This window comes from Loxodonta africana, chromosome X (assembly GCF_030014295.1).
Source record: "Loxodonta africana isolate mLoxAfr1 chromosome X, mLoxAfr1.hap2, whole genome shotgun sequence".
NCBI lineage: Eukaryota > Metazoa > Chordata > Mammalia > Proboscidea > Elephantidae > Loxodonta > Loxodonta africana.
The window spans coordinates 176,534,407-176,562,107 of record NC_087369.1 but is presented as its reverse complement, the minus strand read 5'-3'; the positions used below and the strand labels follow the sequence as shown (position 1 = coordinate 176,562,107).

Sequence of the window (27,701 nt, the reverse complement as noted above, 5' to 3'; positions counted from 1 at the left end):
GTTTGTTAAAGCCACCCATTTGTGGTATTTCTGTTATAGGAGCACTACAGAACTAAGACTCCCTGGGACAGCACCCCAGGCTTGCTCCCTTTTGCCTGCCTGCCAGAATGGACCTGGGGGCCTCTCACCAGTATTGGCCTCTCTCAGCTTGGCTCTTCTGGTGTCCCTTGGCCACACGTCTGCTGCCTACCCCCCTCGCTAGCTGAGCAGCTTCTAGAAGTTTCCAGAGTGTACCTTACCCCGTGCCTTCCCAGCCAGCAAGTGGGGCACAGCAGGAGCAGTGGTAGGGGCCTGACTTTAATTCAGCTGTGTTCTGCCCACCCAAGTGTCTCCCCAGACTCACCACCCCAGCCTAGGGCAGCAGCCCAGCCCCAAGCGGAAATAACAGTGGTGACCCAGGACCACTTCCCTGTCCTTTAGGTCCTGGGGAAATAGGGTGGTTTCACACCCCTGGGGATCTCTCCATGGAGGCGCGCTGGGGCACTGGGGCAGACCTGGTCTCAGCAGGTGCCCCTCCCTCCTGGGCAGCTGGCTCCTGCCCCTGAGAGCAGCATAGGAGGTCAAGGCAGGGGTACCCTCAGGCTGCCCAGTGCTGCCTCCCCTGGACCTGCCTGGGTGAGGGGCGAGGTCAAGAGCCAGACCTCAGGGTCAGGGCAGCTCCTCGGTGCAGCGGCAGGGCCCTGGTGTGCACACGCTGCACGCCACACTTGGCGGCGGAGAGAGGGGAGCGGGTGTGCCCCCGTGCACAGATGGATGGTGCCCTGAGCCGCCATCCTCCCCCCTGCGGGCCACTGCTGCCTTTTACTGGGCCCCGGCGCACTGCGCCGGAGGCCTGGGAGGTGGCACGAGCACTTAACGTGAGGGGGGAGAGGAATAAAGTCTCAGGAGCCTTAGGGGGCTCGGGGGCTCAGGGTCTAACGCATAGGGATGGCGGACCCAGGCTGCGGCACTTTCCCCTCCCTGGCCCTCCTCCCACTGCCTATGCCTACTCCTTCCTTTCCAAGCAGGTGGTGCTCCAGACTCTACCGCCCCGAGGGCGTTTCCGGGAGGGGCGTGGCCAGCGAGTCCTCAGCCCTCCAGGTGAGGGGAACCCTGGGCGCAGCTGCGTTGCGTCCACTCCCTGGGTTCCTGGAGGGCTGGGCATTGCTTGGCAGTGATGAGGCGGCTGTACAGCCGCAGCGGGGACAATCGAGTGCCACGCAGGGTCAGCACTGGGAGCCTGGGACTTGGACGGGCAGCTTGGTTTGGTCGTTAAGGTGGTGTAAGTGCCACTGGGCGGAGACAGTGTAGAGGGGAGGGCACAGGTGCAGATGGCCGGCCTATGTAGGGAGAGCAGCCTGGGCAAGGACACCTGGGGTGGGGCTGTCCTGTGAGATGCTGGCCCATGACAATCCATTATCCACGGGACAATCCATTATCCGGGAGAATGGTGGCACATTGGAGATACCCAGAAGACAGCCAGGCCTGCTTTGGTTTCAAACGACTGCTTAGAAGGCCTCAATGATCTGGTCACCTCCCTTGAACCTCCTCGGCCTAATTATGGGTCCTCCAGCCCAGCACATTGCCTCCTGCTGCCTGCCCACAGCCTAGCCTTCCTCAGGACACAGTCAGCTCTCAGAGACAACTCATGAACACCAGGCCCTGCTCTGGAAGCACCGCCCCGCCATGTGGGTCTGAAACCAGAGAGGAAGGGAGGAGGTGAGTGTAGAGTCTGGAACTCCCAGAGGGTGGGGGAGGGGGAGCAGGAGCCCTGGGTAACACTCAGGGCCCCAGCCAGGTTGGTTTAGACCTAGTCCCCGCCCCCGCCCCCACCAAGAAAGCTACGGCCACCACAGGAGAACAGAAGCATAACTTTATTCCTCTTGGCAGGGTAGAGAACTGGGAGGGGGGGTGCACAGGACCCTCCACTCCTCACAGGACCAAAGACAGGCAGGACACCAAATGGCTCCCTCTTCTCCTTTTTCCAAGTGAAAGCTGCAAGGCCACAGGTGGGGGAGGCGGGTGAGAGCAGCGCAGGATGGGCCGGGGGGCTGGCTAGGGGTTGGCACAGGAATGGAAGGGCATCTGGGCTCAGGGCACTGTGACACGGTAGGGGCTGCCTGGGATGTGCTCGTCAGCCCACTTGACTACCAGCGTGTACTCCCCCTTGTCCTTAAGCAGGTAGGAGACGCTGTAGAGCCGGCTGCCCACATGCTTCACCAGGATCTCCTCGCAGGGTGTCCTCGGGCCATGAACACCCACCAGCAGCATGTTGTTGCCTGCAGAAGGTGGGGGCCTCAGTCCCAGGCCCTGACCCGCTCCTCCCGTTCCTATCTGCCCCCTCCCCCAGAACAGAGGATGTCCCTTCCTGAGGAGTGGCCCGGGCCACAGTACCCTCTGACCCCAGTTCCTCAGAGGGCTGGGCTCCAAAAGGCACTGTACCAAGTAGTGGAGATGGCAGGGAGGCCCACAAGGGAGGTGACCCTAGGAAGGGATGGTTATGGCCCCAAGAGGCAGTCCCCACCCCACGCCTCCCAGGTTTCCATCTTGTCTTATGCCTGGCCCTTTCCTTCCAAAAGGTTGGCGCCGGCCGGGGCCGCCCACCTGCTTTGCTGCAGTCCACTGTGAAGCTGCTCTTCTGGCCTGCATAGGCCTTGCTTAGCCCCAGGCCCTTGGCCACCACCTTGCTGGCATCTGCTGGACCTGGACCTGAGGCCCCGTGCTGGGGGGCACTGGCAGCCTTGGTCAGGGAGTCCACGAATACCGATGAGGTCTCGTGGAGGCTGTGGTTGCTTACCAGGCGGGGGCCTGCAGAGCAGAGTGCGTTGGGCTGAGGGGAGACTTGAGGGCCAGGCATTGGGTGGGCACCCATAGTCTGGCAATAGGCTCACCTGTGACTTTGGCCTTGAAAGGGCTGCCTCCAATGTGGTAGGGGCCGCCATACTTTATAGAGATGAGGTAGCTGCCAGGTGCCATGGGTGTGTAGGTGACGCGGTAGCCCTCGGGGCACTCCTGGCAATCCATCTTCACCTTGGAGGGGCCATCGATGGTCACCGACAGGGCACCCGCTCCTGCGTTGCTTGTGTTCACGATAAATTCAGCTGGGCTCCCTGGGGATAAAGGGGGTCCAGGCAGGGCCCACATCGTGACCTTGCAGCAGGGCTCAGCTACAGGCCCATCACCTCCACGTGCCTCCTGTTGTCACCATGGAGCAGCACCTACCTGTGACACCGCCTTCCAGGCCTGCTCCATAGGCTGACACCAGGCCCGGGTCCCCTCCATGCCCAGGCTCCCCGACTCGGATCTTGAAAGGGCTTCCAGGGATGTGGGTGCCATTGAACTTGACATCAATCAGGTAGACACCATTCTCCCGAGGGATAAAGCGCACGGCATACTTATCTGAGGAGCAGAAGGGCGTGGCTGTGGCTGGGGTTCCGTCTCTTCTTACCCACAGACACCATCTCCCCTGGGAGCAGCCTGGTCTACCCCGTCTCCTCACCCGCCAGTGCAAACCCAGCAGCCCCACTGCGGCCCCTCTGCTTTGCCCAGGTGCCATGCTGGGCACCCTCACCCCATTCCCTGGCCCAGACTTCCTGAAGGCTGAAGGGCAGAAGCATTAAACACTCCAGCAGCCTGCCAATATGACTTGGCTGGACTGAATCTTTACAAGCAACACCCACCGCGTCCCCCCCGCCCCGCCCCACAACCTACTCAGGAAGGTTACCATGAGCGCCACACTCCTTGCGTGTTTACTGGGGTTCAGAGGCAGACATGTGGGAACTTGCTCCATGCCACGGTGCTAGGGAAGGGCAGGGCCTGCCAGCTGGCTCCTCCCACCCCCCTGGGCTGCCCCTGGCCTGTCTGCAAGCCCCTGCTTACAGGGCGCAGCAGCCCTGTGCCTAGACCTCTGCAGCAGGCCCTCTCCTTCCTAGGGGCTCAGCTGGTGAGGGGGACAGCTGCCTGGTGGAGGGGCTGAGGCATTGGGGTTGGCTGCTTACAGAATCTGTAGCCTCCTTTCGCACTGAGGGGAGGCCCGCTGGCCCCAGTGGGGCCAGGGCAGATGGCTGGGTGGCCGGGCAGGGACAGGGCCTCACCTTGGTCGATCTCGGTGACATAGCACTCCTCCAGGGCTCCCGAGGGGCTGTGCACCTTGGCATCGATTGCCCCCTTAGCCCCATTCAGGCTGACTGCAAAAGAGGCTGGCTGGTTGACCTTTAGCCCTGACTCCTGGAAGCACAGCAGATGTGGTTAGACGTGGGACCAGGGCGAGGGAAGAAAGCCCCAGAAAGCAGGAGGCCCACGGGCCGCACTTACCCATCTGGTGTCCAACTTGGTTTAAAGAGGGAGAGCCATTGAGTTGAGAGGGGCAGGAAGCCACAGGCACACGCCCGCTGCCCACCCAGGCCCCCCACCTGCCACACCAGGCACACGCTCTGCAGTCATACACCCCTGAGGCTGCCGAAAGGGAGGGTGGCCCTGCCCTGCGGCAGCACCCACCCTAGCAGGCTCTCCCTCTTTAGACCTCAGCCCTGGTGCTCAAAGGGCACGGGCTTCTGTTCAAAGCCTTTAGACCTGAGGCACGAGAAAAACCCCATGCGGTAGGCAGGGGTGGGTCCTGCCACCCCCAGGCGTGGGCTGAACCCAACCAGAGCAGAGGCTGCGTGGGGCACCTGAGCCGGGGCCAAGGGCCGGCCCTGCGCAACACCTCTGGTCTGGCTGGGCCAGGCCTCGCTGGGTGGCAGGGGCCCCAGCGCTGGCGGTTTCTCTCAGTGCCTCACCTGAAGACTAGAAACAGTAAGGCGGCGGGCGTCACCAGACGGAGAGGCCACAGGCACCACAAAGGGGCTGTCAGGGATGTGCTCCTCATTGAACTTGACCGAGACCTCGTAGTCACCTGGGCAGAGAGAGAGAGCAGGAGGCTGGGCTGGGCTGGGCTGGGAGACCCCATGTCTGCAGTGTTCAGGCTCCACCTCCCAGCAACAGCCTGGGCAGAGCTGGGAGCTCAGGTGGAGAGCGGGCCCACCAGCACCCATGCCAAGACCCAACCTCCTTGGTCCCTCCAGTACCTGGCTCCTGGACTATGTAGGCCACACCACAGGAGCCGTCCTTGCGGTCCTCAAAGGAGATCTCAGCCTTGCTGGGGCCTTCGACAGCGATGGCCAGGCCCCCGGCCCCAGCCTCCCTGGTCCAGATGCTAAACTCAGCTGCAGGAGGCCACATGTGCTCAGGAGGCCTGCTCCTGGCCTCAGCCGTTGTTCCTCCCTCCACACCCACCCAAGGCCCACTCAGGGGACCCAGCAGCCTACCTGGCACTCCAGCTTCGGCCCTCTCCAGGCCAGGGCCCCCGGCGCGGACCTTATGGGCACCCCCTTCCCCTAGGGGCCCCACGGTGAACTGGAAAGGGCTTCCAGGCACGTGCTGGCCCTTGTACTTGACGCTGACCGTGTGGGTGCCCATCTCGGCGGGCACAAAACGGATGCAGTAGGTGTGGTTCTCCCCTTCCACGATCTCAGCCTCGTGGCTCTTGCCGGATGGGCTGGTCACCTGGGCTGTCATGTCCTGTATGCTAATTTCTGTGGCGGGGGGGATACTAGTGAGGGCGTGACCAAGGCTTTGCCCCTCTGCTTGGTGCCAAATGAGGCTAATGCCCAACAGTCTGAAGCTCCCTCAGCCCTGAGACCACCCTGAGCTCCCAGAGGCCCCTACCAGGGATCTTCAGGCTAAGGTCACAGTGGCTGCCAACGTTGGCCACTGAAGGGGCCCGTCGCCTCCGAGTGATGCTCTCTTTTACACGTCCCTCACCTGTCACCTTCACAGAGAAGGGGCTTCCTGTAGGAAGAGAGCACAGTCACCCCTGCACAGGTTACACACCTGCAGGTGGCTCCGGGGGCAAGGAGGGCGCGCCCGTGCCCCACTCACCAGGCACGTGTTGGTCAGCAAACTTGATATTGATGATATAGTTGCCAGGCTCCGTGGGGCAGTAGGTGACCCTGCACGTGCCGTCTTCCAGGTCCTCAGTGTTGATGTCTACTTTGCTGGGGCCCTCAATGGACAGGCTGAGGCCCCCATAGCCTACAGGATGGACAGCCCTGAGCCAGGGGCTGACCACAGTGCTCTGCACCCCCTCAGATGGCAGGCCACTGCCACTGCCTACCTGCATCCCGTGTGTCGATGATAAACTCGGCAGGCTCAAAGGTGTGGCCCTCATGGAGGCCCTGGCCTGAGACCCGCACGCGGCTGGCATCTCCAATCTCCGACTGGCTGATCACCACCGGGATGGGGCTGCTGGCCACGTGCTGCCCATTCTTCTTCACGTGCACCAGGTGCTCCCCGGTCTCCTTGGGCACGAATGAGATCCCTGGGCACAGCCGGGAAAGGAGAGGCCCATCAGGCTCCCTCCTTTTGCAGGAAGCCCCCAGGCCCGCTGCTGGAGGGCCAGCACTCTCCTTACCCACGTGGCCGTTGCGCAGCCGCTTGAGGAGACAGGGCTCCTCCCGGCCCGAGGGTGGGACCACAGTGGCTGTCAGCAGGCTGAGGTCTGTCTCTGAGATGTTGATGGGGATGTCGGCGGCCGAGCCCACCTTCAGGTGGGACATGCGCATGGAGTCATCACCTGGGCAGGGGCAGGCGGGCAGCCATCACTGCAAGTTCAACCACAGAGGAGGCCCATGCCTGCCCCCTGCCTCATCCCTCCTGATTCCCTTGCTCCTCCCTGGTGCAACATACCTGTGACCCTGGCAGTGAAGGGGCTGCCTGGGACGTGCTGCTCGTTGTACTTGACCAGAATGCTGTAGTCGCCGGGCAGCACAGGCAGGTAGGAAACGCTGCATGTCCCATCCTGGTTGTCAGTGCAGCTGATCTCAGCTTTCGATGGGCCCTCAATGGCCAGGGACAGGCCTCCTGGAGAGAGGTTGAGTGAGAGGGGCCCCGACTGCCAAGCAGGGGCCAGGGCGCAACTCCATTTAGGGGGGTCTCCACTTAGGGAGGTCTCTGGGTGATGCTAAAAGTTTTCACTCGACTACTAACCAAAAGCTTAGTGGTTCGAATCCACCCAGCAATGATAACCTACTTTCATAAGACTACAGCCAAGAACTAATGGATCACACCTACCACAGCCTCCACCAGACTGAGTCCAATAAAACTAGATGGTGCCCGGCTACCACCACTGACTGCTCTGACAGGGATCGCAATTCGGGGTCCCTGAAGACTGTACTGGAGAAAAACGTAGAACAAAATTCTAACTCACAAAAAGAAAGACCAGACTTGCTGGTCTGACAGAGACTGGAGAAACCGAGAGTATGGCCCCGGGACACCCTTTCAGCTCAGTAATGAAGTCACTCCAGAGGTTCACCCTTCAGCCAAAGATAAGACAGGCCCATAAAAAAACGAGACTAAAGGGGCACACCAGCCTTGGGGCAAGGACGAGAAGGCAGGAGGGGGCAGGAAAGCTGGTAACGGAGTACCCAGGGTTGAGAAGAAGGGAGAGTGCTGACATGTCACGGGGTTGTTAAGCAGTGTTATACAATAATGTGTGTGCTAACTGTTTGATGAGAAACTAGTTTGTTCTGTAAACCTTCGCCTAAAGTTCAATTAAAAAAAAAAAATCACAGCTGAGAAAACCGTGTGAGCAGTTCTACTCTGACACACACGACACTGCCGCGAGTCAGGATCGACTCTACAGTAATAGGTTTGGTTTTTTGTTTCCGTTCATGGAGGATCTCCGTTTATGGAATATCTCTGTTTAAGGGGGTGGTCTCCATTTAAAGAGGGTCTCTACTGAGGGTCTGTCTCCATTTAGAGAGGGTCTCTATTTAGGCAAGGCTTCCAGATTTAGGTAAGATCTCTATTTAGAGAGGGTCTCCCCTTAGGGCATGTCTCCTGTGTCCAGCTCTCAGCCAGTTGAGGGCATCTTGGGGCACAAAAGATGGCAGGTAAGGGGTTCATGCATAGGTCAAGACTAGGGCTGCTGCTCACCCTCGCCTGCATCCTTGGTGTTGACAGTGAAGGTGGCAGGCTTGTTGACCACACCATGGGTAAGGCCAGGCCCATAGGCGGTGACATGGCCACAGTTGACGTAATCCACATAGAACTGGAGGGGGCTTCCTGAGACAGGGAGACGGGTGTGTGGGTCTCCAGTCCCCTGCCCCTGGCTCCTCCCACCCCCGTGGGACATCAGGGAGCTGATGTGAGGGGGGGCGGCAGGCAGCCCACCTGGGATGTGCATGTTGTCATAGCGGATGTCCATTTCATGCAGGCCGGCCTCACTGGGGGCGTAGCGCACGGTCACAGTGCCGTCCTTGTTGTCAGTGATGGCAGGCTGGGCCACCTTGCCCGAGGGCATCCGTACCTCCCCTGTGGGCAGCAGCAGGGGTGGGATCGGGGCAGCCTGTTGGGGCACGCCCTTGCCCCAGCGGCTGCCCTGCTCCTTCCTTCACCCTCACTCACCGGTAATCTCACCCTTCTTGATGGTGAAGGGGATAACGAGGTCAAAGGGCCGCAGGCTGGTCACATCCAGCCCATTGACTCCCACCAGGGGCCTCTCTGGGGCCTGCAGTGGAGACAGAGGCCAGGTGAGGGGCTGCAGGAGGGTCTGGGGATCCCTCAGGATACCCGACCACCCCTACCCCCGTGTATCCCCTGGGCTGAGGTGGGCACAACGGAAGGAGGCAATGCATACCCAGGACTGCTGGCCACCCTGGGCATAGGTGTACGGCGGGGCCAGCTGCTGCGGCCGCAATGGTGGCTGTGCAGTGGGCTGGTCACCAGCCAGAGCCTGTGGGGCAAAGCATGAGAGCTGGTGACTTGCTGTCCTGAGGGGCATGAGGGGAGCAGGCCAGGCCCTGCCCAGAACCCCCACTGCCCGCTGCCCAGCCTGCTCCTCACCGTCACTTGGAAGGGGCTGTTGGGGACGTGCTCGCCACCAAAGCGCACGCAGATGACGTATTTGCCGGGCTGTGGAGCCGTGTAGAAGATGTCGAATGTGCCATCCTCATTCTCCACCACATCTACGTCCACCTCCGAGCCGTCTGGCGTGCACACCGTGCAGGTCACCTTGCCTTTGCCCGCTGCCTTCGTGTCCACCGTGATCACTGTCTCCTCCCCAATCTGGATAGTGGGGCCGATGCCAGCACCTGGTGGGGCAGGGTATGCCCCCAAGGGGAGGCCAGCGGTGAGCTGGATGCCCCAGCTTCTCCCCATGCCACCCAAGCACGGCCAGGCCCTCCGCCCTCAGCCCTCCAAGCTGGGGACAGTGAGTGGCTTCTCAGAAGGCAGGAAACGTTCTCCTGAGCCACCTCCGGCCAAGGAGACTTTCTTAGGATGAGCATTGTCCCTGAGGGGAGAGGCCTGAGAGGTGGCACCCAGGTGCCAGGGAGGAAGGAGGAAGGGCATGGAGGCCCACACCGCCACTGCTGCTGTTGCAGGCAAACTGCCCCTCCTGCTACCTTGGCCCAGACAGCGCCATGGAGCAGCTGCCGACCACCTCAGCCCCGCGCCCCAGCCCCAGCCCCGTGTGCGGACGGAGTGAGCACTGCGGCAGCGTGGGGCTGTGACACGCCCCCCCAGGCCTGAAGGTGAAATTGGAGTTTCCTGACGACTGAGAACACTTGCTCAACCAGAAAGGGTCACAGCGGGAGAGGCAGCCCAGCACAGCCAGCCAAGACAAGGAGCAGGGGAGCAGCAGGGAAGCGGTGGGGTTAGCACCAAAGAGCGCAGCGCAACAGGCTTGGAGGAGCAGCGTTGACACCCAGGGACAGGACGCCCAAGCTACAGCCAGGGCAGAGCAGCCAAGGACAGGGGAGGGACAGTGACGTTATGAACTGGGCCTGGCTGTGGAAGCTCCAGGGGCCTCCCTGAAGTGGAGAAAGGCATCTGCCCTCCTCGCCATTGGCTGAGGGCTCCCACTGCACTGGGCACCACGTTGGCCACTCGCTTCCACCTCCCAGGCCACTCTCCTAACTCTGATTTGGTCGCCAGCTGCCCACTCTGTGCTGGGCCCACTCCAGGAAGGCCTCATCCCACACCTATTCTCCCGCGGCTCAGTCTCCATCTATGTAGTGGCTCCAGCCCGGACCTCATGGTTGCCCTAGCCCCAGCCCCCAGCCCCAGCCAGCATTGGCCAGTTTGTCCTCCAAGTTCAAGCCCATTGCCACTGGCCTAGTCCATCTATCTACTTGAATGCTAGCTATATCAGCCCTGTCAGCCTCCCTGCCCCCATCCTTCACACAGCAGATGGGTAAATTGAGGTCACTTCTTCAGGCTAAGCCTCGACCCTGCCCCTGGCCCCCAAGGCCTGCGGGTCTGGCCCTAGCTCCCCTGCCCCACTGCCCTGCACACACACCTGTCATTCCCAGGCCCCAAGGCCTGCTCTACAAACCCGAGCCGCCTTCTAACTCAGCCCCCTCATGTCCTCCTCTCCAGCCTGCAGCCTTTGGAGACCTTGCCCCAGCTCTATCAGTGACTCTGATGTGGCTCTGGCCAGTAAACCTCCCGGCCTAGCTGGGAATAGTCTGAATAACGTCACTGCTGGGACTGGAAGGGGAGAAAGGGCAAGTGGCAGGAGGGCCCCCGCCATGCTGCCCGCTCAAGCACTGAGGGCAGTTCTATGGCACTACAGCCCCCACCCCCTGCTCATGCACAGCTGCGGAGCTGGGGGGGATCTGCGGATCTGGCCAGGGCTCCCTCAGCCCACGCAGGAGCCCTGGAGGCCAACCAAATAGGAAGCGAGGAGGAAGGGCCTGCTGCCCACTCCCAAGTGCTTCCCTGGGGTGCCAAGATCCCCAGACCCCAAAGCTCCTGGGAGGGGGGTGCCCTCACGATGCACCTCACCCCAAAAGCTCCCGGCTGCAACCCAAGTCCTCAGATGGGGATGCAGAGGCCCAGAGAGGGGCAAGGCCCGAGCAGCTCATGCTCAGCTCCAGAAGCCTCCCTGGGCCCTAGCCCGGCGGCCCAGGGCGCCGCCTTTGCACCCCCTCCCACGTCCCTACCAAGAGCTGCAGCTGGAACTGTCTGGGAACAGCACAGAATAGGAAAGGAAGCCGCCCCTCTGGGCAGGAGGGGCATGGGGAGTGGCCCCAGCAAGCAGCTTACCTAGCCCGTGACCTCCGATTGACACTGAGGTGAGAGGGCAGAGAGCAAGGAGAAAGGTCAAGTGAGTCACTCAAGGGGGCAGCCCCCAACTCCCACACGCCGCCCCAAGCAGCGAGCCCTTGCACACAGGCACACCCAAGCCCCGTGCCGAGCGCCGCGGCGGCCCACGGGGGCCTCGCTCACCTGTGACAGTGCACTTGCTGGCATCGCCTGTGGGCACGGCCCGGACACGGTACGGGGAGAAAGGAATCTCATCACCACCATATTTGATGAGGATGGTGTAGCGACCAGTCACATCAGGCACGTAGGCCACTGTGTATGTGCCGTCCTGGTTGTCTTGGATGTGCGTCTTCTTGGCCTTGCCCTCAGGGTCCTGCCAGAACACAGCACAGGGGCGGGGGTTGGCCCAAGCCCTGGGGGGCTGTGGCCCAGACAGGGCCTGCTCCAGCCCCACCTCAGGCCCTAGGAGGAGCCGCCTGTAGGCTCTGAAGGCTCGGACTTCCCGCCTGCCCCTGTCAGAAAATTTCTGATTGTTACAGGCGGGCAAATCGAGGCTCAAAGGGCTCTCGTAGCTCACACAAGGTCACATGGGAAGTCACCACCTGTCACCATTTCTCAGGGGAGTCACAGCCTCAGAGAACAGGTGCAGCTCCTACCAGGAGATATGAGCCCCAAGTGGGCCAGAACTGTCCTGCCCCAGGCTTACCAAGCAGGCCTCGCCCACCTGCCCACCCCCCACTCAACATAGCCTGGGCTATCCCCAAGGTGCCTGGCTGGGTCACCCAGCAGGGGGCTAGGCTGCAGCCCAGACAGCAGGCGCAGGGGCTGGCTCACCGTGATCTGCACAGCCAGCAACCCTTCCCCGGCGTCCTTGGCATCGATGGTGAACTCCACAGGCAGGCTGGCTGGCACGCCAGTGGTGTTGAGCCCCGGACCACTGGCCTTCACCTTGCTGGCATCATGTGTAGGCAGCACTTTGACCTTAAAGGGGCTGTTGGACCGGGGTGTTAGCAGCAGTCAGAGGGGCTTCCTGACACCCAGCTAGGACCCTCCCTGCAGGCAGAGGGCCTAGCCTCTTACCTCCGAGGCACTTCTTCGTCCCCATAGAGAACAGAGATGCTGTAGGGCCCCTCACGGCTTGGCACGTAGTTGACAGTCTGGGTGCCATCAGCATTGTCCACCACGTCCACTGGCTCCACCAGGCCTGGCCCCAGTCCCAGAGCACAGGGCCTCAGCTGGGCCCCAGTGGGCCCTCCACCCCTACCCTAGCCCACAGGGCTTAGTCAAGCACCCTGCACCCCCCAGCCCTTAACCTGCCTGGTCCCTTACCTGGTCCTTTATCTTAGGAATGGTCCCCAAGCCCCTGGTGTCTAATCTAGGTGCCCATCTTAGACCCTCTCCCTGCCTCTAGCCTGCTCCGCTGCCTAAGGGCTAAATCTTATCCCTCTCCCTCTTCATATACCTCAGCTCTGGTTCCCCCTTCCCACTGCCCCGCCTCCCTGGGATGTGGGCCTCCACGTGCTAGGTTGCCTCGCCTGGCTTCCTCAGCAAGAACCCATTCCTCCCAGGTGGTGAGCACTCACCTTTGGGCCCTTGCACTTTGACCTGGAGTGGGGCCACGCCCGCCTTGCTGGTGTCCACCTGGAAGGACTGAGGGAGGTTGGCACGGACCATGCCTGGGCTTAGGCCCGGCCCTGAGCACTTCACCTTGGACGCATCCGTCACGTCATGCACAGGGACCTTGAAGGGACTGCCTGTGGGCCAGAGGGGCAGCGGCAACATGAGATGAGGCTGATGGGGGTGACCCAGCCTGGCCCTGCGGCCCCGCCCCTCACCTGGCACTTGGTGGCCGCCATAGGTGACGTTGAGGCTGTAGGTGCCAGCCTCATAGGGGATGTACTCGACTGAGCAGCTGCCATCCTTGTTGTCCATGCAGGACATCTTGGCCTCGGAGGGGCCCTCGACAGCCAGGCCCAGGCCCCCTGTGCCTGCTCCCCTGGGCCCAAACACACGTGGTCATTCCCTGGAGGTCCTGAGGCCACCCGTCCCACTGCCCAGGCTGGCTCCATTCCCTCACCTGGTCTCCACGGTGAACTTGTTGGGCTTATTGGTGGTGCCACTTTGGATGCCTGGCCCATGGACTCGCACTCGAGAGGGGTCACAGCCTTCAGTCACGGGCACCTGGAAGGGGCTGCTGGGCACAGGGCTGCCATCGTAGGTCACGTCCACAGAGTGCAGGCCTGCAGGCAGGCTACTGGTCAGGAGGTGCTGGAACGTCTGCTCACCCACCCGCCTGCGGTCCTGGGGGTGTGGCACTCACCCTCCTCATAAGGCGTGTACTCCACTTTGTACGTGCCGTCGCCGCAGTCCTGAACGTAAGTCTCTGTGAGGTTCCCTGAGGGGTTGGCGACTCGGGCCTTGACATGTGGCCCTCCAGTCTGGGTCAGAGCCCGGGCATCCACGCTGAACTCAGTGGTGGCCTCACGGAAAACACCTGCAGGGGCCATGGGGTGGGAGGTATGGGGTTCTGGGGCCACAGACAGTGCCTTTGAGAAGCTGGCTCCTCCCCACTGGTCCCCGGGAGGGCCCCTCACCTTGGCCCTCAACACCAGGCCCGTAACACTGCACACCGGACGTGTCCACAGCAGGCTCCACCTGCAGCTTGCTGGGGAAGTTGGGCACTGGCTGGCCGCCATACTTGATAGTGACAGTGTAGGCGCCAGGGCAGAGCGGGATGTAGGTGATGGTGTGTGTGCCATCGCCGTGGTCCTGGATATACACCTCGGCCGGCAGCCCTGCCTCGGAGCAGATCTCGATGGTCAGCTCTGCACTGCCCGCGCTTGAGCAGTCCACATGGAACTGGCCCACTTCGCCAGCTGTGGCCCGCTCCAGCCCAGGGCCCGAGCACTTGACCTTGGATGCGTCAAAGCAGGGCACCACATGGGCCTTGAACGGGGAGCCAGGGATGTGAGTGTCAGCAAAGAGGATGTTGATGTTGTAGTCACCAGGCTCAGTGGGCACATAGGACACAGAGCACGTGCCATCCCCGTTGTCCAGGCACTCAAGCTGGGCCTCGCAGGGGCCCTCCACTGTCAGGCCCAGGCCACCCGTGCCTGCTCCCTTGGTGTCGATGGTGAAGCGGGCAGGGGAGCCTGCATTGCCCCCCTGTAGCCCAGGCCCAAAGGCCTTAACCTGCGGGCAGGCAGGAGGGAGAGAGAAGGTCAGGAGCTGAGGCCAGACCTCTTCCCTGACCTCAGCCCTCAGTCTGACCCAGGCACAAGCAGGCCAGGCCAGTGGTCAAAGAACCAGAAGGAAAAAGGATGAGGGTGGGTGTAGAGACAACAGGGTTCCCCCCACCAGGCCCGATTACCTTGCTGGGCTTGGTAGGGGACACAGCCTCCAGCGGGAAGGGGCTACCAGGCACAGGCACCCCATCATAGGTCACCTCCACCTCATATGACCCCTCCTCACGGGGCACAAACCGCACCACGCTGTTGTCAGCCCCTAGGCCGGGCTCCACCTTGCAAGGCACCACGGTGCCCGAGGGGCCCATGATCTTGGATGCCACTTTGCCTTGGCCGCCAGCCCCCTTTGACTTGACCGTGAACTCCTGGTCTTTTCCGACGTCCACCTCTGTTGCAACAACAAAAAGATGAAGGGAGGGAGGGAGAAAAATGTGAAACCGGGTTCAGGTCACCCCTGGGGCCAGACTTAGCTGTGGGGGTGTCCTCAGAAAGCCCCAGCCTCCACCACCAATAACTTACTCTCTCCCAGGCCGGACACCTTGATCTTGCTGAGATCCAGGCTAGGAGATACCCCCACAGAGAAGGGGCTTTTGGGGATGGGATCCCCTCCATATGTAACATTGATGCCCACTGGGCCCTGGGAAGGTGCAGAAAGGAAGAGGCTGTGTGACTTGGCCCCCAGCAGAAGTCAGACAAGAAAAGGTGGGAAGTGCTCAGGAGTGGGGAGCCAGGCAGGTCCTAGCCCCACCCACTCCACCAAGTGCTCCGGGGCCAGGCTGCCAGGCTGCCAGGCCACCAGGCGGGTAGAGCGGGCGGGGCAGCCTCAGGGCCAAGACAGCTACCTGCTGTACAGGCGTGTACTTGACCGTGTAGGTGTTGTCATGGTGATCGACAATGTCCACGTCCCGTGCCGCATCCCCCTTGGCCACGCCTGAGAACTGGACATCCAATTTGCCTTTGCCAGCGGCTTTGGTATTGACCGTGAAGTGGGTGGGTTTGCCAAGCTCAACACCTGAGGAGACACAGCAACCATGTAGAGGCACCTCAGCCCGTACCCCTGGGACCCTGACCTCCCCTGGCGGGGGCGGGGCATGCTCACCTGTTCGACTGAGGCCAGGACCCTCTGCCTTCACCTTGCTGGCATCATGGGAGGGTTCCACCTTGACCCTGATGGGGCTGGTGGGGGTGGCCTGCAGGAGCAGGAGGGGGAGCAGGGTGAGAAGGGAGCAGACCTACACACCCAGGAGGCTTGGAGGGCTGAGCCTGGCAGCACCTACCTGGTCAGCAAAGAGGACCATGATGGTGTAGCTGCCAGCCCCGCGGGGCGTGTACTTGACCGTGAAGGTGTCATTGTCATTGCGGATGATGTCAAAGTCAATGTCAGCTTCGGCTGGGCCCACCACACCAGGGGCACACTTGATGCCAATGCTGACGTCTCCTGTGGTGGGCGAGGGGGTAGAGGCTGGGTCATAGGGAGCTAACCCCCAACAGTCCACCTGCCCACCCCCCTGCCCACAGCCTGCTGTACCTTGGCCCGCCTCCGTGCAGTCCACAGTGAAGTAGGTGGGCTCATGCGCCTTGAGCCCTGTTTTGGCCACTCCTGGTCCGTAGACCTTCACCTTGTTTGGGTGGCTGCCAGCTCCCACGTTCACCTGCAGGGCACAGGGGCACGGACATGACCAACCTGGAGGAGCAGAAGGGGCTCCCCCTCTACTGGGGACAGCTGCTGTGCAGGGCAGCCTGGTAGCTGCTCAAAATCGAACAGAGACCGAAGCCTAACCCTTAAAACTATAAAACTCTTAGAAGAAAATCCAAAAACCAGTTGCCATGGAGTCATCTCTAACTCCTGGCGACCCCGCGTGTGTCAGAGTAGAGCTATACTCCACAAGATTTTCAATGGCTGAGTTTTCAGAAGTACAATGTCAGGCCTTTCTTCCACAGCACTTCTGGGTGGACTTGAACTGCCAACCTTTTAGTTAGCAGCCAAACATTTTAACTATTTGCACCACCCAGGGACTCCCTTAGAAGAAAAAGGGAAAACAGTAAGTGTTGGTGAGGCTGCGGAGAAAGTGCATTGCCGGGGGGAGAACGTAAAATGGTGCAGCTGCTGCGGGCAACAGTCTGGCAGTCCCTCAAAAAGTCGATCGTAGAGCTACCATGTGACCCGGCAATTCCACTCCTAGCTACACGTGTAAGAGCATTTAAAGCAGACATTCAAACAAATACTTGAACAAACATGTTCATAGCAGCTCTGTTCATAAGCGCTCAAAAGTAAAAGCAACTCATGCCCATCAACAGATAAATCAATAAATACAACACGGCCTTATTCACACAACGGAATATCATTCGGCCATAAAGAGAGAAGTTCTGATACAAGCTACGACACGGATGAGCCTTGAAAACCTTATGCTGAGTGAAACAAGCCCGACACAAAAGCACAAATGCTGCATGACTGACCCACTTACGTGGAATATCTAAAAGCGGGAAAGGCGTACAGACAAAAGGCAGATTAGGGGCTGCCAGGAGCGGGGGGAGGGGAATGGGAAGTGACTGCTGATGTGTACAAGGCTTCTGGAACTGACTTTGGCAATGGTTACACAACTTTGTGAATATGCTAAAAACACATTAAAGGAAACCCTGGTGGCGTAGTGGTTAAGTGCTATGGCTGCTAACCGAAAAGATCGGCAGTTCGAATCCACCAGGCGCTCCTTGGAAACCCTATAGGGCAGTTCTACTCTGTCCTACAGGGTTGCTATGAGTCAGAATTGATTCAACAGCAACAGGTTTGATATATATTATATGAGTGAATTATAAGCTACGAAAATTATATCTCAGTAAGCACTAATAAAAAAAAAAAAACAAGAAAGCAGGGAACCCTGGGGGACTGGCTAAAGGCTTGTTCAAGGCCCCTCAAGAGGCGAGGCAGCTCACCCGGAAGGGGCTGTTGGGGATGCTGACCCCCCCCCAGGACACCATGGCCGTGTGCTTCACGGGCTTCCTGGGCACGTAGGAGCAGCTGTAGGTGCCATTGCCATTGTCCTTGACCACCGCCTCCACAGGGCAGCCCTCATTGTCCTGGTAAAGGAGGGAAGGGGCAAGGAGCAGCCCAGCTTGTCAGTACCCCAGGACTGGGGCGTCTGGGCCCCCATCCCTGTGCACCCCCAGGAGGGCTCCTTACCTGCACTTGGACCCTCAGGGGGGCCTTCCCCCCGAGCTTGGCATCCACCGTGAACTCAGCTGGCTTATTGACTGCCACGCCCGTCTTCTCCAGCCCAGGCCCTCGGGCCTTCACCTAACAGGGACCAGCGAGAGGTCAGGGGCCAGGGACGGACGCAGAGTGACCTGGCTGGCAGGGGTGGGCGGGACAGCCCTGCACACTTACTCTGTCCGGGTGGAAGTCCTGGGGGGCCTCGCGGATGTCCGCCATGAAGGGGCTGAGGCGGATATCCTCGCTGTTACACAGCACGTGCACTGCGTACTCGCCAGCCTCCTGGGGCCAGTAGCGCACGTCACAGGAGCCATCGCCCTTGTCGTCACACTCAATCTTGGCTTGGGATGGGCCTTCCACCGAGAAGCCTGCCGAAGGCCCCCAGTCCCATTAGGGCCCAGAGCCGCAGGGCAGGCAGGCAGTCCTTAAACCTCTTGGAGCCTCTGAGCAAGCCCTGCCCCACTCGCCTGCCCACTGCAGCCCCCAGCTCACCCAAGGTGCCCACGTCATCCCCGATGGCCTCCACCACGAAGTCCGCTGACTTGCCCACGACGCCTCCTTCCAGCCCAGGGCCCCAGGCCCGCACCTTCTGGTTGCCACACTCAGTGCCCACCTTCACCTCGAAAGGGCTGGAAGGGGAGAGCCACATGGCTAGATGTGCCACCCTGGAAGGCAGGCAGCCTGGGCAGGTGCCAGAGCCACCCTCCTGTCCAGAAGGCTCTGGGCAGGGCAGGGCAAGCCTGTCTTGTCTTTATCACTCAGATAAGAAAATGGGAGAGGAGGTGGGCTTGCCCAGGGCCATTGGAGGGCATATGGCTAAACAGGGAGAAGACACTGCTGAGTCTCTCACCTGCGTGCAATGTTCTGGCCGCCCCATGTGATGGTGACTGTGTACGTGCCAGGGACCATGGGGTAATATTCAAAGCCATAGGTGCCATCGCCCAAGTCCTTCTGCTTCACCCGCTCCTCACCCTCTGTGGGAAAACGAGAAGACTGAGACCGAGCTCCATCCAGGGGGCTGTGGCCACCCACACCCGGCCTACCCCTACTTACTAGGGCCCTTGACGGTGACCTTCAGCTCCCCACTGCCTGCGCCCTTCGTGTGCACCTTGAAGTCGGCTGTCTCCTTCACCCGCACGCCCTTGGGCTGCAGGCCCCGCCCAACGGCCCGGCAGGCGCTGGGGTTACAGGCTGTGGGCAGAGGGACCAGATGAGCCATTGGGCAGCTGGGCTGAGCCCCACTCCAGGGCCCCCCCAGGGGCAGGGGCAAGAATCGGAGCACTCTTCAGTGCTTGGCCTGATAAACAGGTACAGGATGCACAAGAAAGAACCGGAATGCACTGGGACGCTGGGCCCTGCTACCCAGGCCAGGATGGGACGGGCCTCCTTCCCCTGCTCCACGCCAGCCCACAAGCCCCCAGCCCGGCACCCCACACCAAGGAAGACAGATTCAAGTACCGTTGACCTGCAGGCAGAGCAGAGAACAGCAAGTCTCCAGACAGCTGGAACGAGCTCGTCCAAAGGTGAAAGCATGGAGAGGAAAGAGACAGAGCGCCAACGGGGCGAGAGGAGGAAGACAGGGACCCAGCAGGTAGGAGGAAGAGAAGGTGTGCCCAGACAGTGGAAGCACAGGAGGTGATGGGCTGAGGGCAATGGTGCCACCAAGGCAGGGGCTGCAGCCTGTAGGGTTCGACTTGGCCCTTGCCCTGCCACAGGACACCCAGGGTGGCAGCTGGGGAGGCTGGGGGCAGCCTACCTTGGCCAACTGTGACTGTGTAGGGACTGCGAGGAATAGGCACACCAGCGAAGGTGACGTGGACTGTGTGGACACCCTCCATGATGGGTTGGTAGCTGCAGCGATATGTGCTGTCTCCCCGGGCCTCCAGCTGAGGCTCCACCGTCCCCTTCTGCCCAGCAGGGTCCTGGATGACAACCTCCACCTCACCCGTGCCTGCTCCTGTCATGAGTTGCCGGGTCAGCCATGGGGCCACCTGGCTTCTCCGGGCCCACCATGGCTGCCCCGACCCTTGGCAGCCTACTCACCTGCTGTGAAGATCTCAAAATAGGTGGTCTTGTTGGCAATGTTGCCGCTGGGCTCCAGGCCAGGGCCCTGGGCGGTCACTTTGCTTGCGTCACCCTGTGACTTGTCCACATACACCTCGAAGGGGCTCTTGGCAATGTGCTGTCCGGCAAAGAGCACCGTGACCTGTTCCCAGGAGGGGCAGGCCATGAGGACGAGGTCAGGGCCCCCTGCCACTGCTCCCCCCCACCTCCCTGTGGGCTGAGGGCTCACCTTGTGGGTCCCTGTCACCTCGGGGACATACCAGACAGAGAAGGTCCGGTTCTTATCATTGTTGGCAGTCACCTTTGCCTGTGGGGGGAACCCATGAACCTCTGCAACGAGCTGCCCAGCCCAGTGGACCCCACAGTACCCTCCCCTGCCTGCTGGTGTCCCTACCTCCTCCTGGTGTCCAGCTGGGTCCTCCACATACACCAGGACCTCACCCTGGCCGGCACTGCGGGTCTCCACGGTGAACTCGGCACGCTTCTTCACCATATTGCCCGTGGGCTCAATGCCTGTGGGGAAGGGAGGAAGCCGCAGAGCCAGCTGTGCCGGCGGTCACGTCCCTGCACCCCTCAGCCATGGAGAACCAGGAGCACATCCTCCCTTCTCTTTCCCTCTTTGCAAGCCCAATACCATACACTGCCGGCTCCTAGCCAGGCACATTCTGAACAGGGCAAGTTCGTTTAGTGCAAACCCCAGTGCACAAAGCATGGCTGCAGGACCCAGCTGTGCTCTTGTTGCTGGGGCAGGCCTGTGCCTGTTTTCTGGAACACCTGGGTTTGACACTCCAGTTGCCTAACCTTTTGCCTCGGTCCCTGATCCTTTGTGATTCCCAGTGTCCCTGTAGCATCCCTGCTGTCTGGACCTTGCTCGTCAGCACTGACTGTAGAACTTGCTGGGTCCTTCCTCTAAAGCACTTTTCCTTGCATGCTCTTGTCTGACCAAATCGCCAGCTTGACCAGCCACAACTGGCTCCTCAGTGACAAGACACCACATGAGTGAATCTCCTCCAGGCTTCCCAGCTTAGAGAATGCTGGACCGCAGGGAAGCCCCTGGCGAAGCCAAGCCCACTTACCTGGCCCATAGGCGCGGGCCTTCTTTGGGTTCAGTTTGGGTCGCAGGGGCGCCCCTGGCTTCAGCTTGGCCTTGGGAAACTGTGACAGGTAGGTCATAACAGAGTGCTCATCTACATTGGGGTCCACAATCTCTTCAGGGGTGATCACCTGTCACAGGCAGGAGACAGGAGTCATTGAGCCCCGGAGCCTCTGCCCACTGCAGCTTGACCTTGCCCAGGCTGGCACATACCTGAGGGATGCCCAGCCAGTCGTCAGCCTGCTGCATGGCCTCTCGCGCATTGTTCACGGGCTTGCTGGCATCCCAGGAGTCCCAGTCAGGACACAGGCCTGCAGGGGGGAGAGAGCTGTGAGCCCGAGGGCCTCAGGACCTCGCAGAGCCATCCCCCTGCCCTGCCCACAGTGGGCACTGCATCAGGCCCTGCCCCGTCTCACCCGGGGCACAGCTATCAACCAGGGCACCCAGGGCGCGGCCGCTCTGCCAGTCCCGACTGAAGTTGGTGATGGGCAGCTGCGGCAGCTTGTTCTGGATCCAGCCCAGGAGCCTCTGCTTGGGTGTCTGCTTTTTGGCCTCCTCATCCTCCTCCTCATCCCACATGGGCATGGAGATGGAGTAGTGCAGGATCAGGGTCCAGATGAGGCCCAGGATCAGCTTGAGGTTCCCGTCCACGATGGCTTTACTGTCTGTGAGGGACAGGAATGACAGCCCCAGGCAGGTGGGTCAGGGGCTGGTAGCTCATGGAGCTTTCAGGGACCAGGGAGGAGGGAAAGCCCCCCAGCCAGGGCGATGGGGCGTGGACTGGGCTCTGTCTGCCCGGAGCCTGCAGATGTGCAGGGGGGTTAAGAAGTGAATGGGGAGACACCCTTAGAGACATGATGACAATACCGTGCAATCACAGGGCCATGGGGGCCAGAGAAAGGACAGGCTGGGCCCATGGACAGGGCCAAGGAGGGCCTCCACAGGGTCCAGAGAGGACGGCTCTGGAGGGTGACTGGGTGAATGCTATGCAGCTGCCCACCCAGGGCCCTCGCCCATCCCTGGGGGCCTGTGGGACTGGGTGGGGGCAGAGCCCAGAAGCGGGGCACTTGACTACATGCTGATGGGAGGGGTGGGAACGGTGCCTGGGAAGGGGAAGGCTGGGCGGGTGCTTGGGAAATACCACTGTTGCCCTGGGGTGGGGCTGGGGCTCGGGGCAGGGGAAGCGGAGGTGTTGGGCAAGGACCCCTTGGGTGCAGGGGTGCGGGGGCCCCCACCCACCGCAGAGCTGAGCTGACAGGAGGCACTGCAGGCTGGGGCAGGGGAGGGGCCTTGAGCATGGAGGAACCAGCGGGTGGGCGGCCTGGGCCTGACTCACTGGGGCCCAGTCAGGGCCTGCTGGGGTGACTGATACACATGAGGATTCCAGAGGCCTCCCTTGCCCCAGCTGGAGGAGGGGAGGGCCCAGTGAGCTCAGGGACCAGGATGGGGGGGGTCTCTGCTTGGGCGGCCAGCAGAGGCCATGGGTGGGGCTCCCTGGATCCCGCTGCCTCAGCAGAGCTCAGCTCAGCTGTGCCGGCCTGCCCACCCCCCTCCCACCTAACGGGTCACTGGGCTGTGGGAGGCCGCCCTGCTCATCACAGGGGAAGTGGTTAGGGCGCTGCCTCCTCCACCCTGGGTGGGCACCCTTCACCCCTGTCACCAAGGCAACCCCTCAGCCCCACCCAGGAGAGAGAGGAGCTCTCCAGGGGTTGGGCTGTGACCCAATGAACTTCTTAAGAGCTCATCTTTGGAATCCCCTCTGGAATCTAAGGGCCTATAATCAGAGAAATTACGGGTCTCATGAGTCAGCTGGAGGGAGTGAGGCAAAGTGAGGTGAGAAGGGGGTGGACCCCAGCAGAAGAGCCACTGATGGGCCACACGGGCAGTGCTTTGAGGACCAGCTGGGCAGCTCAGTGAATCTGCCCTAGGGCTTGTCCTTTCCCTGCCCTGGTCACTGCCTTTAAACTGCCACAGGTGGCTGGCAGTAGGGTGGGAGGGTGGTCCAGGCCAGGGGTGTCCTAGCAAGGCCCAGAGAAGACCAAGGGCACATAGCCAGGCCAGGCCCCTGTCCTGGTGGGTAGGGTAGGGTAGGGTAGGGTAGGGTAGGGTAGGGTAGGGCCCACCCCCTGGTCCATATTAGGCCAGTCTCTACTGTCCCCTTTCCCCTGGCCAAGGAGGGAGGGAAGAAGGGCCCTGGGCTGGGAAGAATGCCTCCTTGGATGGCCCCGCCCCATCCCACCCCCTTTTCCCCAGCCCCCGCCCTCCCCTAATCACTGCTGCTTTCCAACATTTTTTTGCCTTATATGGCAAAGCTCTGGGAACCAGGCCTGCTCCAGCCAGCTCACAAGAGGGAGGAGGGGGAGGGAGTAGAGAGGAGACCCCCCCCCAGAGAGCTGGGGTGTGGCCCGCCAGCCTCCCCACATCCGGTTGCCCCCCCCAGGACTCAGAGATGACTCAGCTTGGCTACACTGAGGCTGGGACTGGGGGGTGGGCCTCATCTTGTCTGGCACTCGTTGGAAATAGCTGCCACCCTTGGGACCTGCCCTCTGTGTGGCTGGGGCACCTGAGTCCCAGTTCAGCAGGGTCTTGGCTCAGCATGAGCCATGCTGGGCAGCAGGAAGAACTACGAAGCCCTTCACTTCTCAAGGAAGGAAACTTCATCCTTTCTCCTCTTCCCATCCCGTCAATGGCCAGACACAGTGCCTGTTCTCCTGTGGCCTCCCATCTTGAGAAGGGCTGAAGATGCTACAGTTGGCCTGGTCAGGGCCAACCTTTCCAGCTCAGTGACAGGAACACTGGCTGGCACTCAGCCCAGCGCTGAGGGTCGAGCCCCTCCCAAACAACTCCTGCCTTCTGGATGCAGAGCCCATGGCCTCCACGAAAGCAAGTTTTGACCAAGATGGTGCCAAAGTAGACCAGAGGCCCAGACACATTGCTGGAGCCCCTTGGCTAGCTCTGGATCTCTTTGGCCCCCATGTTCCCTGGGCGCGACTTCAACTGGGGGTTGGAGTTATGTCCAAGGGCGTGGGGGGGGGGGAGGACTAACTTCTAGGGCCAGAAAAACAGCGAGCCCCAAACAATGGGTTTCGGAAGCACGGACTCCTGTAGGCCAGGGGGCCCCTCCGCGCTGCTCCAGGGACTGGGGATGGGGGGGCAACCCACGTCCGCCGACCCGGGCTCTCTCCCTCCGCGGCGCGCGGCAGCGGGCGCGGCCTGCGGAGGATGTGAGCTCAGCCTGGGCGCAAGCCAGCAGGGCGGCGCGGGCGGGGCGCGTAGCGGTCCGCGGCCGCCGCGCCTTTGTTCTGAGGCCCGCGCGGGCTGGCCGGGGCCGGCAAGGCGTGGGGCGGTCCGGGGGCGCGCGCGGAGCCCTCACCAATGGACACGAGCTTGATGCTCTCGCGGTCCAGGAACTCGAGCGCCACCGACACGTTCTCGAGCTGCATCTGGCGGAAGGTGGGCCGCTGGTTGTGCTTGCGGTGCATCTTCTTCTGGCTGAGCACCTCGAGCAGCGCGATGAGCCGCAGCCCATCGCTCAGGTCCGTCTGCAGGTTGGCTATGCGCTTGCTCACGCACTTGAGGTGCTCGTTGCACCAGCGCGTGAACGTGTTCTGTTGGATCTTCTTCCACGGCGCGTCCTCCGCCAGGTCCTTCTCGGTGGCCGGCATCTCGGAGTCCCGACTGTCAGCGCCGCCTCCCAGAGCCGCGACCGCCGCGCTCTGGCCCGCCCGGGCGTGCGAGCTACTCATTTTGAGGCGCGAGGAGCCGGGGGGCGGTGCTGCAGCCTCGGCGAGGGGACGGCCCTTTAATTAAAGTTGCAGGCACCCAGGAGCGCGCAGGCCGAGGCCGACAGCAGAGGCTGGGCTGCGGAGAGAGCGAGCCCTTTAAAAGCGGGCGGTGGGCGGGACCGGGGGGGGTGGAGCTTTGACGGGGCGGGGACGCGGGGCGGGGCTTCCCGGGCCGCGCCCGTCCCGCCCCGCCCGTCGGAATGCCCACCCCCGTGGCCCTTAACCTGCCGGTCTCCTCGGCAGCAGCCGTGGGACCCCCTGGGCGCATGGGAGGGTCGCAGGGCCGGACAGACGGAGGATGCGCCCTGGCCCCGCGGCCTGGCGCTCGCGCTCAGGGAAACACGCTCGGGGCCCCCGGGCGAGGAAAGGCTGAGCAGCGTTGGGCACGGAATGGCTGGGCCTCTGCGTCCACGGCAAACAAGGGACTTTCCTTCCTGGCCCCCGGGGATGGGGTGGCGCGAGTTCCCGCAGTCACGTGGGGCTTAGGCACCTGGGTTCCCCGCCCGGGTCCCTGCCTCCCCGGGTCTCTGCACCCCTCCGCGGCAGAGGCGGATTAACCAGTAAGCAAGGTAAGCACGGGCTTAATTGTGTTTACTTACTAAACTGTAGTGCACAATTTCACAATATGCAAAAAACAAGTGAAATTCTGCACCAAGGATTAGTAAGTAAGCACAAGTAAACCTGTGCGTACCTTGCTTATGGGGTAACCTGCTCCCAGGCTTAAGGCCTGGGTGCCCAGTAAAAGGCCTAGTCTGCCCAGCAGACACTCCAGCAGCATCTGCCGGAGCCGGGGGGGGGGGGGGGCTGGGGCCAGGCTCTCTTCAAGCCCTCTGCATGGAGAACACGAGGGAGTCACGGCTGGTCAGCGGCCCAGCCCACAGGCCAGCCACCTCCCAGGCCCCTGTCCCCGCTGGCCTGGCGAGTCTGCCGGCCCCTGGCCTCTGCACCTGTGCTGCCCGCTGCCCACGGCCCTCTGCCTGCCTTCCTGCCCGCCCGAGGAGGAAATGGGGCATTGGGCCAGGAGGGCAGTGGCAGGCGCTCCAGGAGTTCCCAGCCAACCCTGTAAGGGGCCAGGAGTGCCAATGAGCTCTGGCAAAGGACAAGGCGTGATGTGAGTGGGGACAGTGAGCCAGCCCACCGCACCACACCACCCACCTGGGGGACCAGACGGGGAGGAGGGGGAGGTTTGCTCTCCTGTTGGAATGACCCCTGAGCTGAGTGCCCCCCAGGAGGGATGGGGGTAGCCTTCCAGAACCAGAGGGGCCTGCTGGGGGAGGGGAGCCTCAAAGAAGACTTGGCAGGCTGTGAGCACTGGGGTGTGAGCGGCTTTGGGCAGTGTGGCACTGCAGGGGTGGCCAAAGGAGAGAGAAGCCAGGGCAAACGTGGGGGCTGAGGAGGGCCTGCCGAGGTGCTGGGACTATGGCCCAAGGGCAGTGGGGAGTTCTTTTCTGGCTGATAACTCTGGAGACTGTGGGGAGGCCCTGGGAAGACAGGGACCGGCAAAGCCCAGGGCATCCTGTGCAATCACAACATCCCCTTCTCTTATGTATTTTTTTCCGGAAAGGCATGTCTATGGCCCTACTGCTCGATTCTTCGATGGAGGCACAGGCTAGTAGTAATTCCTTTCTCTGCTAAGACCAGTGGGAGAAGGAGGCCTGGGTCCTCCAACAAGTCATGCCCAAATATGGTTGATTCTTACTTGGCCCTGGGTGTCTGCATGACCTGCAGTGGGGCTGGGATCTCCAGCCAGCATCTCTTCAGCCTCCCAGCATATCTCTTTCCGGTTGTCTGTCACCCCACTGAGTTTTCTCCACCAACGGTGGTGGCAGGGGGTCCAGATGGCATTTTCCAGTACTGAGGTCCACCCTCAAATGCTCTGCCCCTCTCCTGAACACTCTCAGACACCTGTAGAAAATTTCCCATCCACCGTGTCTGAGGGCTGGGGTGTAGGAGGGAGGGAAAGCTGTAAAGGGGCACCCAGATGAACCCCTCCCTGCCAGGCCACGGGTTTAGAGTCGTTCTTCTGGTCATCTTCCCCCTCCCCTGCTTCCAACTGGAAAACAGGCTCCAGGGATGGCAATCAAGAATTGATTCTGTGTCCACTAAGTGCCATCCAAAGGGACCATCTGTGTTCATTCCTTAACCTTCAAACAGAGGGCAGGGAAACTGAGTCAGAGCAACTATCCAGTGGTCAGCTTCAGCAAACAAGGGGACATAAGTTGGATGTCCTGGCTTCCAGCCCTAGGCTTTCCCTATTTGGAGAGAGGGAGGGGTGGGAGTGTAGAGGGTCCTTGCACCCAGAAGACAGAGTATCACCACCAGATGGCGCTCCACCTCAAAGCCCCCAGATCGGGCAGTCTGGGGAAGCCAAAATCCAGCTCTTTCATATTTTCCCTTATTTGGAGTAGATTCTTGGATGTTAGGCACACCCAGCCCCCACCCCAACCCTGGCCCTCAGACCCCAGGCCTGGCTCCCCAGCTATAGCCCCTAGTGCAGAGGCTGTTCAGCTGGGACGCCTATGGAGCCAGCTGGTTCTAGGCCTGTGTAGCCAGGGAGCACTGGGAGGGAGAGGAACAGCCAATTGGCACAATGAAAAGAGGCCTGGGCTGGCACAGCGAGTCTAGGTGAGGCAGGGGAAGGCACCCATTTCCTGAGCACCCTTCTCTGTGCCCACCTTGGTTGTGCCACCCAAAGCACCACATACAAATGGGCCAGTCAGCTGACTTCACCCACTTCTCCTGGCCCCAGTGGCATGGGAATCTGGGGCCAGCGCTACTCACATCCTGGCTGGCAGGGAACATCCAACTCAAAGCCAACCTGGGATGAGCCCAGCCAGTGAATCTGGCCTGGCGGTGCCTGGCCACACCCCACCACAGCTCCATAGAGCCACAGAGCGCAAAAGCCCAGGAACCAGCTTCCCATGCCCTGGCAGCTGGTGCCCTGTGGACTCGTGCCCTCCCAGCGGGCACACTAGCTACAAGGTGTCCTTCCAGGTGTCCACTCACCCTCAACCCACACAGGGTCCTACCCTCTGGGTCCTTCCTTCTCAGACAGCCTTGAAGCAGCAGTCTCATGGACACCCACGCCTGCACCCATCTCCTACCAAACGTTCAGGGACTCCCATGGCCTTGGGCTCCCAGAGTCCTGACGCACACACCGGCTGGTGGGTAAACTCGGGAAAGCTGCTCCCGGGCACCACTCCTGGTGTCCTGCTGACGCACCCCAGCTCCACCTGGTC

The 27,701-nt window shown here is 61.5% G+C and overlaps 1 protein-coding gene across 4 annotated transcripts; it reads right to left on the bottom strand.

Moving 5' to 3' along the window:
• Positions 1 to 1,837: 1,837 nt before the first annotated feature.
• Positions 1,838 to 24,454, bottom strand: FLNA (filamin A). Of its 4 annotated transcripts, XM_064277788.1 has the most exons (47): positions 24,051 to 24,452; positions 21,094 to 21,342; positions 20,891 to 20,988; positions 20,661 to 20,808; positions 19,979 to 20,097; positions 19,814 to 19,891; positions 19,564 to 19,726; positions 19,277 to 19,477; positions 18,574 to 18,711; positions 18,371 to 18,494; positions 18,013 to 18,149; positions 17,695 to 17,888; positions 17,491 to 17,604; positions 17,244 to 17,387; positions 15,841 to 15,964; positions 15,590 to 15,750; positions 15,412 to 15,502; positions 15,155 to 15,324; positions 14,832 to 14,949; positions 14,438 to 14,700; positions 13,662 to 14,259; positions 13,388 to 13,561; positions 13,145 to 13,307; positions 12,903 to 13,063; positions 12,651 to 12,821; positions 12,148 to 12,271; positions 11,902 to 12,058; positions 11,251 to 11,440; positions 11,068 to 11,091; positions 8,863 to 9,110; positions 8,657 to 8,752; positions 8,425 to 8,527; positions 8,191 to 8,331; positions 7,954 to 8,082; positions 6,706 to 6,879; positions 6,431 to 6,592; positions 6,134 to 6,337; positions 5,899 to 6,051; positions 5,686 to 5,808; positions 5,286 to 5,552; positions 5,046 to 5,183; positions 4,758 to 4,873; positions 4,074 to 4,206; positions 3,202 to 3,378; positions 2,871 to 3,089; positions 2,584 to 2,787; positions 1,838 to 2,258 (listed from the first exon to the last, which is right to left on the bottom strand). In XM_064277788.1, the coding sequence occupies exons 1-47, from the start codon at positions 24,421 to 24,423 to the stop codon at positions 2,071 to 2,073; spliced, it is 7,944 nt and encodes a 2,647-aa protein (XP_064133858.1). In that variant the 5' UTR covers positions 24,424 to 24,452; the 3' UTR covers positions 1,838 to 2,070. The 4 variants fall into 4 exon arrangements, with proteins under 4 accessions (XP_064133858.1, XP_064133861.1, XP_064133862.1 ...); XM_064277791.1 differs by lacking the exon at positions 7,954 to 8,082 and having other exon boundaries at positions 24,051 to 24,454; XM_064277792.1 differs by lacking the exon at positions 17,244 to 17,387 and having other exon boundaries at positions 24,051 to 24,454.
• Positions 24,455 to 27,701: the final 3,247 nt, after the last annotated feature.